Source organism: Oratosquilla oratoria, chromosome 41 (genome assembly GCF_046742065.1).
Source record: "Oratosquilla oratoria isolate Oo_2021 chromosome 41, ASM4674206v1, whole genome shotgun sequence".
NCBI classification, from domain to species: domain Eukaryota; kingdom Metazoa; phylum Arthropoda; class Malacostraca; order Stomatopoda; family Squillidae; genus Oratosquilla; species Oratosquilla oratoria.
This window is the reverse complement of record NC_134817.1, coordinates 12,847,638-12,857,637: the sequence shown is the minus strand read 5'-3', so window position 1 is coordinate 12,857,637 and position 10,000 is coordinate 12,847,638. Positions and strand designations below refer to the sequence as shown.

The window sequence follows — 10,000 nt, the reverse complement described above, 5'->3', positions numbered from 1 at the left end:
GTCCTAAAAGCTACTACATATATCTTAAACTAACTTAGATTAACCTAACCCCGAAGCTAAACAAAGCCAACCTAATTCACTGTAAATCCTAACCTAAGTAAAGCAAATTTAACTTGATCTAATCTAGTCTTTAACCAGCCGTTTTCTGTAGTAGACGGTTCAGAAGGAAATTAAATGTAGATATTTTGTGGGTGGCCGCACTGTGCCATGACGTCAATGGTGACGTCATCGGTATAATGACATCACTGACGATATCATTGACACCGACGACGATCCCATTGGCACTGATGATATCGATGACATGACGTCATTATCGTCATCTTGTAGTGATGACGTCATCGGTCTCATGGCGTCATTGAGGATCCCATTGGCACAGATGACGTCATCGATGTCGTGACTTCATTGGCTATCCCATTTGCACAGAAGACGTCATCGGTGTCGTGACGTCGTTGGGTATCCCATTTGCACAGAAGACGTCATCGGTGTCGTGACGTCGTTGGGTATCCCATTTGGACACATGACGTCATCGGTGCCATGACATCAATGGTGACCCCATATACACAGATGACGTCATTGGTGCCATGACGTCATTGGCCCTGGAGCGAGGTCCTCCTTAATTAATACTCACGAGAGCTCGTCCTCGGGGATCGGGTGCTTCTTGATCCATCCGCCGCAAGCGAACTGGTAAAAGTCTTGGCACGGGTCCGCGCTCACGTCCAAAGAGTCGCCGATGGCCACAGCTGAAACGAGATACGGATAGAAGAAATAATTAATAATAATAATAATAATAATGATAATAATAATAATTAGTAATAATAATAATAATAATAATAATAATAATGAATAATGATAATATAATAATGATAATAATGATAATAATAATAATAATTAATAATATTAATAATGAAGAAGAAGAAGTCGTCATCATTGAAAGAATCGATATAAACGATATTACGTCATACCTGCCATGGCACATGCAGGTGTTTCACAAATAAAATTGCCTTTTTCATCTTTCCTCTGGGGTAATTTCCTCCAAGCACCCCCTCCTTTCTTTTCTTCCACCACATTTATTGTTTCCTTGTCTTTTTCGCCTTCCTCCTCCGCTTTCATCTCGATTTTTCTTTCTCCTTTTTCGTTTGCATTCATCTTCTCTATTTCTTCTTTCTCTTTCGCGTCGTCTTTTCCTTTTAAATCTTTGTCTTCATAATTGATCTCTTCATATTCATTATTTTCTTTGTTTTCCTCTTCTGTTGATTTGTTATCGTCTTCTTTTGTCTCCAGTTTTGCTGATGTCTCGCTGTCTTCATCCTGGAGAGAGAAAACGGAAATTATTACGTTAAAATAGATCGATAAATAACATAGATAAATAAAACCAATAAAACAAAATAAAACAAAATCAGTATATTCAAAGACAGTTTGTTTTTTCTGGCCTGATTTTTTTTTATCTTATGTGTCTACTTAAGTTTTCATTATTTTTATTTAATTTTGTTTATCTATTTGATATCACATTTATTCTAAAGAGTCAATATGATCGGTCATATTAAAAATATGGGTAATTCATTAAATAGATAAATAAATGAAAGGTATTAAGGAAATTAATCGTCTCCATCTGTTCCAACTATCAACATTTTCTCTTTCCCATTTTCTATTCGTTCATTTTCTTTCCCGACTTCTCAACTACTTTTTCTCGTTTTTATATTCCGTCCTCGTCAACTTCCACTTCCTCCATAGACAGACTCCTCCTCCCCCTCCTCCTCCTCCTCCTCCCCCTTCTCTTCCTTCTTCCTACCTTGTCTTTTGGCACATCTTTGATGACCCAGTCTCCTTCCTCTTCCATTCCTCCTTCCACCTTCTTCTTCATCGTCCTCTGTTTTTCTCCCTCATTCTTAGCGTCCTCCTCCCCCTCCTCCTGGGTTTGTAGTGCGGTCTCAATATCCTGTACCATCTGCAAATAAAGACATCACATGGGTGTATGTAATATGTATATATATATATATATATATATATATATATATATATATATATATATATATATATATATAACTTGTTGTTTTTTTCGATGTGGTATTCATTGTCAGTAACTAATCAAAAAGAAACTGACTAGTTGGCAGTTTTCCCTCGCCAACTACATTCATGGAAGATGGAAATGACTTTTTACACACCTCTTCGTTATTATATCATTTTTATAACATTCTTTTATTCACCGCACAGTCGTTGCCAATTAATGTCTCTGTCTGTCTCTCCCTTCCCTCGCTGTTTCTCTCTCTCTCTCTCTCTCTCTCTCTCTCTCTCTCTCTCTCTCTCTCTCTCTCTCTCTCTCTCTCTCTCTCTCTCTCTCTCTCTCTCTCTCTCTCCTCTCTCTCCTCTCTCTCCTCTCTCTCTCTCTCTCTCCTCTCTCTCTCTCTATCTCCTCTCTCTCTCTCTCCTCTCTCTCTCTCTATCTCCTCTCTCTCTCTCTATCTCCTCTCTCTCTCTCTATCTCCTCTCTCTCTCTCTCTCTCTCTCTCTCTCTCTCTCTCTCTCTCTCTCTCTCTCTCTCTCTCTCTCTCTCTCTCTCTCTCTCTCTCTCTCTCTCTCTCTCTCTCTCTCTCTCTCTCTCTCTCTCTCTCTCTCTCTCTCTCTCTCTCTCTCTCTCTCTCTCTCTCTCTCCGTACCCTGCGGAAGGCCACGAGCGATTTGTAGACGGGCCTTGGGTTCGGGTTGTCCTCGACCTGCTTCTGGAGCATCTCCTCGTCGGTCATCTGCGGCGCCGCCGCCTCCGGCAGGCCCTTGTCCTCGAGGACGTCATGGACGAACCGGTCCGGCAGCCCCGCGGCCTGACTGCTCTCGTCCTTTCCTGCAGGAGGAACATCTCTCTCTGTATATGTATATATATATATATATATATATATATATATATATATATATATATATATAAAAAAATATATATATATATGTGTGTGTGTGTGTGTGTGTGTGTGTGTGTGTGTGTGTGTGTGTGTGTGTGTGTGTCTGTTTCTACATTTCTAAACCTACCTTTTTTATTTGGAACACAGCTTTATGAACTACAGCAATCTAGTAGAAACTATTTGGTCCATAACTAAGCTAGATAATGCCGAAAAATATAATTAATTTAGATACGTGATAGAGAAACAAATAAAAAGTGGACAGGACCCTTGATGATATAAGAAGAGATAATGATGGGTAAATGAATAATTAGGTGAAATAACGTGGCAGAAACATCGTGATATACGACACTGACCTGACACGGCACATACCTGATATGACACAAAACTGACCTGACAGGAAATAACTTGACATTTCTTGACCTGACCTAACCTATCACAAGTCAGACATGATAATGACCTGACACGGCACGGCCTTACACGACACTGACCTGACACGGCACTGACCTGACACGACACTGACCTGACACGACGCTGACCTGACACGACGCTGACCTGACTTACCTGAAGAGGCAAAGATGGCTATGGAGGCCACCGTAGCCGCGGCGAGGCCCACGCAGGCGATGAGGGCCACGATGGCGCGGCCGCGGGCCACGTTGTTCCTCGAGGCGGCGGAGGCGGTCGCGGTTCCACTGCAGAGGAGGAGGAAGAGGAGGAGGGCGGTGAGTATGGGTCACTTCGACGGCGGACTTATGGGTAGGGGGGGGAGCGCATATGGTATTCGCATTTATCTTATTTTCCTTTAGAATGACAATTACCAGTGCTTCTACCCATGGGAACAGCATTGCATCGAATATGTGGAATCGGTGGTAAAGGTGAGATGTTGAAGTAGAGTATTAATATATCACCAATGGTGGGATTATGTCCATCCCTCTCGCATCACCTACTGCCCCGACCCCCCCCTACTCTCCCCCTCCCCCTCTCCTAAGGCGATCTAGTCGGGTCAGGTCATCAAGCCACACTCCACTGTAAGTCTTTCCATGTATGTGAAAAGACGTCGCACTGTTCATTCCGAAAAAATGTATTTGTTCTGTGTTCTGTGTAATTGTGTTGTGATAAATGTAATTATTTTGAAAATGACTCCTTGAAGTCGAAACGTCGAATTTGTTATTAAAATGGAGAACTTTGGACAATTGATTTTCGATCACCCTCCCAAAGTCAGAACTATAGTGAGATGAATTGAAAATATTAGGAAGAAGATAAATAATTGTGACAATACTGTGGTGTTTAACTCAGTATATATATATATATATATATATATATATATATATATATATATATATATATATATATATATATATGTGTGTGTGTGTGCGTGTGTGTGTGTAAATATTTATCTCTAATCATTATTGATGGGTGCCTCTGGTCCGCAAAGGTGGTGCGGGGTTCCATGATTAAGGCCCCTTTCACACTAGGCAACTAGTGACGGTCACTAGTTGCCTACCATTATTTTAAATTGAGCCTTTCACATTACGTCACTGCGGTTGCCCTCTTGCGCAACAGGCTATGGTTGCTGCCCGCTCCGGTAACAAGTGACCGTCACTGGCAATTGCCGTCACCGACCGTCTCTTTTTCTTGACCAGCAAAGCCAACAGAAGCACCTCCTCCATTGATGCCATTCTTTCGACTAATGAAATGATGAGAAAGGATTCCACAACTCGGTGACAGTCACTGGTTGCTTGCAGTTGCCCGAGACTTTCACATTATGCAACTAGTGACTGCCACTAGTGACGGTCACTAGTTGCCAAGTGTGAAAGTGGCCTAAAAAGACATCTCTAACATCCTAATTCACTGCCTGTAGTCGACATTTCGAAAAAAGTGGACATTTTGAGAGTTCATTTTTCGGTATTTATTAACACTATAACTAGCCTTGAATTGATTAAGATACCGTCTGAGCCACACCTGATAACATCAAGAAAAAAAAAAAGGATTTGATGGTCAAAAAGTATGTCGGCAGAGATGTTTATTATTATCATTATTTGTTTGTTTATTTAATTCTTCATTTATTTTTACCTATTCATTGGTTTGTTTATTTTTTTTATTATTCTTATCTTACTATTCTTAAGAGTTCGTAATGATGTAATATTACTAAGACGAGGTACACGACGTAAGGGAAAGGAGACGGTCAGAGGGGAGGAATGGAGGAAGATGTCGCGGAAGAGAGATGAAGGGTGGAGGGAGCCGAGGAGAGGAGGAAAGTGGGTTAGACAGCCCTCAATATTTCATAGGGTCTGTTCTGGCTGACAGCCCCAGGCTAGGAAGGGTTAACTCATGACTGTCGATTTGGGGACGCCACATGCAACTCCCAAAGTATATACAAGCACACATCCCTTGCGTAGAACATCGAACATAGTGGCGCGATTCTTTGGTCTTATTTTTGGTAAAACACAGGAGAGTTTATTCAGCTGAAAGAGAGGCGAATCTCAGTCAGTTGAATGAAGCAATATAATCGCATAACTCTTTTTATAACATCTATACAATGTGCCACTGTGGTAAAGGTACTTTTATGAAATTAGGAACTGGCGTCGTCTGGCTATTTCGCATAACCGGTGGCAACATGCCTTGAAGCGTTATGACGTCATAAGCATTCAAACGGAGTACCCAGCCATGTCGTTCCAGTCATGAACGAAAGCTGCTGAACAACAAAGGAGTTATGCAACAAGAAGGCGACTTACATAATACAGCAGTAATGCAATTTCATTAAAAAATATTTAAAGACAGTCGCTTTTCAGATACCAATTTAAACACATATATACGGAGATATGCATTAAATCTAATGAAATGAATGAGATTTTTGCTTGTATACAGTTAATTGGTTCTATTACGTGGAGATGTGGAGCAGTTTCATTCAGCCCCTTCCTGCGTATAAGGGACATTAATAACATCCCTACAAATCCTAGTCGCGCATTTTTATTTTATGATTTTGAGACAAATTTCTATTCAAAGAAGAATGTTGATTAATTTTAACTTCCAACGTCCATACTTTTTTTCCAACCCTCCTTAAGGTACGTTTACACTAATCAACGGATGGGTTGGATTCCGAGCTTAGGGATGGATTTCGTGCAACGCTGGAGGGTTTGGATTGGAATCCAAGCCTTGGTGACTCTCAGTGTAATAACATTGTAGTCCACACCTCGGAAGAGATGCAAGGGAAACTGAAAATATATGTTAAGACTATTCATATTATATATATATATATATATATATATATATATATATATATATATATATATATATATATATATATATATATATATATATATGCTAATAAGAACACGGGTACGTGTGTTCACTTATGCAAAGTAGACCACTTGGGAAAAAAGAAACTAACGAAGCTACCCTTATTTAAACTGTCCTTGTTCCTTTTGTTATGTATATATTATCAATGCATTTCTATTACTATGTACTTGTTGCACAGAAGATGTAATATACGAAAGCGCTCTGCTTCGTTAGTTTCTTTTTCCAAGTGGTCTACTTTGCATATATATATATATATATATATATATATATATATATATATATATATACACATATATATATAAATATATATATACACATGCATACAATTTATTCAGTAATAAGAGATAAATTATTTAATAGTATAAAATTATCTTGAAATAGAAAATATATCTTATGGAATTTATATTGTGGCAATAATCAGTCGTTTGAAAACTGCTGTATGACATTGGTAATTTTTCTTACGCGCGAAAACTCCTCTCACCATTTGGTTGATATCTACACTTTCCGCCGTGATGGAGTGGAAAACTGAAGTTATCCATACTCCAATAGAGAAGATACGAACACAAGAGGCGCTTTGGGATGTGAGACATCCCGACTATATTAAGAAATAATACTAAATCAGCCCTTCATTTACCTCTTCCTATGGATGACAAATATCTTCTGCCTAGTGCTCGATAATATGCGTGTGGGTGGATGTGTCTTTAACTAGTTGTATTTTACGGGAAGAGAGCTATGCTCGTAGTGACCCGCTTTTGTATCCTTCAGCATCCAGTTAGATCTTAAATTCTTGTATAGTTTATGCACTCACTGTTTCCTCATTCAGTTTGTGTGTGCATATGTGTATGTGTGTGTGTGCGCGCGCGTGTGTGCATAGGATATGCAATGATCGTCAAATATGCATTTTAGATAGATCGCGAGTCGTTCAAAGTTATTTGGGATAAAATATTTGAGAAATTGGCATAGGCATTGTCTCTGCCAATGAGATTCCTCATTCTGGATAGGGGGCGGGGCTTGCTGTAGTTCCTTTTACGTGATTGGTGGGAATTTCTCTACACGATAAGGCTGCTATAAGATAAACGAATGCAAAAGTTGGTCTGCAAGCTTTTCGTCGACAAGTGTAACCCTACCTTTAAACATCAGCGTTGCCAATTCCATACTGGTTATTGACGACGATCTTTCTTTGGAGGAACTGGAAACAGCAAAGTTGACGTCACAGTTACCACGCTCTCTATCGGCACTGGCAAACTGACTAGATAAACACCATATGAGGACGGAGCCTTTATTTGTACTTGAAAAAGCTGTATTAAGCGAAACGTCGTACACATAAAGGCTCCGTCCTCATATGGTGTTTATCTAGTCAATCTTGTCGGCAGACTGCCACTTTTAAGCAGTGGCAAACTACCATGATGCGGACAATCTCAATGCATTTAGAACAATGGTTCCAAACCTTTTTCAATGGCCGTACCTCTTGATATCTCAGGAAATGTTTTCGTTCCCCCATCCAATACAAAAACAATGCAAACATATGAAAAGGATTAGTGATATAGACCTTGCTTTGCTTTCTCATGGTAAACATACAGTACATTCACACCAGGTTAAGAACCACTGATTTAGAATATGAAAACAGCAAACAATGTCGACATGCGACCCATTTCCAAAGGTTTTATTGTTAAAGGACCGTGTCCCTGGAGCCAAGATCGACATTCAGTGTATTGACAGTTATTCCAACATTCAATTGAAGTCTTGGTTGGAGTATGGAGGGCTAAAAACGAGTGGAAACAAAATGGAAAGTTAGGCTTTTCGTTATGGCCGCTTCTGCTAGCCCCATTGATTCGACGATAAGCCACACCCAATGTTTTATAGAGTTACTGAAGCAACATCGCTGCTTATGGAACATGAAGATTATGGGAACATAAGTGCCAGTCTTGATGGTATGAGGAAAATTGAGTTACTCTGAACCACGACATTAAAAATGAGAGGTAAATTAGGTCGTGCAGTCCCTGTCCAAAATACACTTTGTAAAAATTGCCATTGACGTTACTATTAATTTGTGGTACTTATTTATGGGAGTTCTGAATAATCAGAATGATAGGAGTTATCCAATGGTAACAGAAAATAATTACATCTGTGACACTAGAAAACAGCTTTATATTTACCGATTTCCTTTGATAAAAATAAGTCAGTATGAAAAATTGTAGGCACCAGCAGACAACAGATTTTTATACTTTCCCCGCTCCCAGCACTGGAAGCACGTTTGCAAGAGTTTTAACCCCTTCCATACGGTGCCGCACACGTAGGCGTCATGGGGAGCGAGTGTATTCGCGAGGCTGCCATATCGGCGTCTTGATTATATATATTGTAGTCGCCCCTCCATAATGACATTCTTTCTAATTCTTTTGTAATCGCATTTTCTATGGTTATCAGAATTCACGGGTGAAGAGAGAACGATCAATATAAGCGGTGACTATATTTTATGATGCGAGTATTATTACGACACGTCGTACGGCTGGCATTGGCTGCTGGCATTGGCTGCTGCCACCGAGATCTAAGTCCATGACGCCTACGTGTGCGGCACCGTATGGAAGGGGTTAAGGCCTGATACTGTTCTGATATTCTCCACCTTAGCTCCCGCAAAAAAAAAAAAAAAAAAAAAAAAAAAAATATATATATATATATATATATATATATATATATATATATATATATATATATATATATATACTATATATATATATGTAATAATAATAATAATAAAAAAGTAAACAAATTGATAAATCAAACACATTAATAAACAAATCAAATTAAACAAACAAGATAAAATAGCTACTGACGTTACTATTATTTGTCGTATTTTTTCATTGGGTTCAAAACAATAAGAATGATAGGAACTATCCAGTGATATAGATAAGAACTGCATACGTGAGACTGGCATTCTTTCCTCATGCCCACTTAGTGAGGACATCAGTATGGACGCTTGGCTCAGCTTTCAACACCGCCACCTGCTACATGCAGATCTGCATGAGGCACAGTGTGGACCCAGCTTAAGCCTCTGAGGCTCTAGTTGATAATGAGTAAACCATGTTTGAATTTGAATTGGACAACATTGTACTGTTTCAGTGCATAGTGGACTAGCCTGCTCCGGACTTGAGAGGGCAGGATTGGATGTGAGTGTTTGCTGCATATGTATGCGTCTTTGTGAGAACGGATCCAAGTAATACCATATCAATCTATCATAACTTGAGTCATTATGGCATAATCCGTAGCAACAGTGTTTACTGGGCGGCATTTTGAAAAGTTAAATAAAGTCTGATCACGTCATTATAGCCAGTATATGTGAGTATTTTTCTCAAGAAAATGAATAATGTAGCAAGGCGTACAGACTTGCTTGTCCGCAGGGAATTTTCCCGCGCAATAATATGTGACGTCATAAGCAAAGCAATGTATGTTTCCATTTTTAGGAACTGTGCCGATCGCGATTACCATAAAAAAAAAATTTCATTGCAATTCAATGAATTTGTCAATATTTTTCAACTAAATTCTTACTCCATGTGAATTGAGCTTTTGTTATTTTTGAATTTTTAAATATATATTTTTACAAGTATATCCAAACGTTGTAATCTTTATTTTTAACAGCAATATAATTTTGTCCCCATATATAGACAGAATATAGTGTAAAATATATGAAAGTGGCAACTTACTGTGGTACCGTGTTGTTGTTCTCCTCTAGGGATACACTGTAGAATGCATCTCCAGTTTGCTGAAAATAAGAAACAACGTCACTGTATACGACATGGTGTCTATAAATAGATTGCTAG

The 10,000-nt window shown here is 39.1% G+C and overlaps 1 protein-coding gene across 3 annotated transcripts in view; it reads right to left on the bottom strand.

Annotated features, from left to right (window-relative positions):
- Positions 1-10,000, bottom strand: part of LOC143020975 (neprilysin-1-like) — a 40,582-nt gene that overhangs the window by 25,411 nt on the left and 5,171 nt on the right. For 2 of the 3 annotated variants that reach the window (XM_076178033.1, XM_076178031.1), the window contains exons 2-7: positions 9,884-9,942; positions 3,441-3,577; positions 2,655-2,836; positions 1,790-1,945; positions 963-1,308; positions 629-740 (exon numbers count right to left, since the gene is read on the bottom strand). In XM_076178033.1, coding sequence (XP_076034148.1) covers positions 629-740; positions 963-1,308; positions 1,790-1,945; positions 2,655-2,836; positions 3,441-3,577; positions 9,884-9,942 — 992 coding nt within the window. The remainder of the gene's footprint in view (positions 1-628; positions 741-962; positions 1,309-1,789; positions 1,946-2,654; positions 2,837-3,440; positions 3,578-9,883; positions 9,943-10,000) is intronic. The other variant, XM_076178034.1, reaches the window with a different exon arrangement.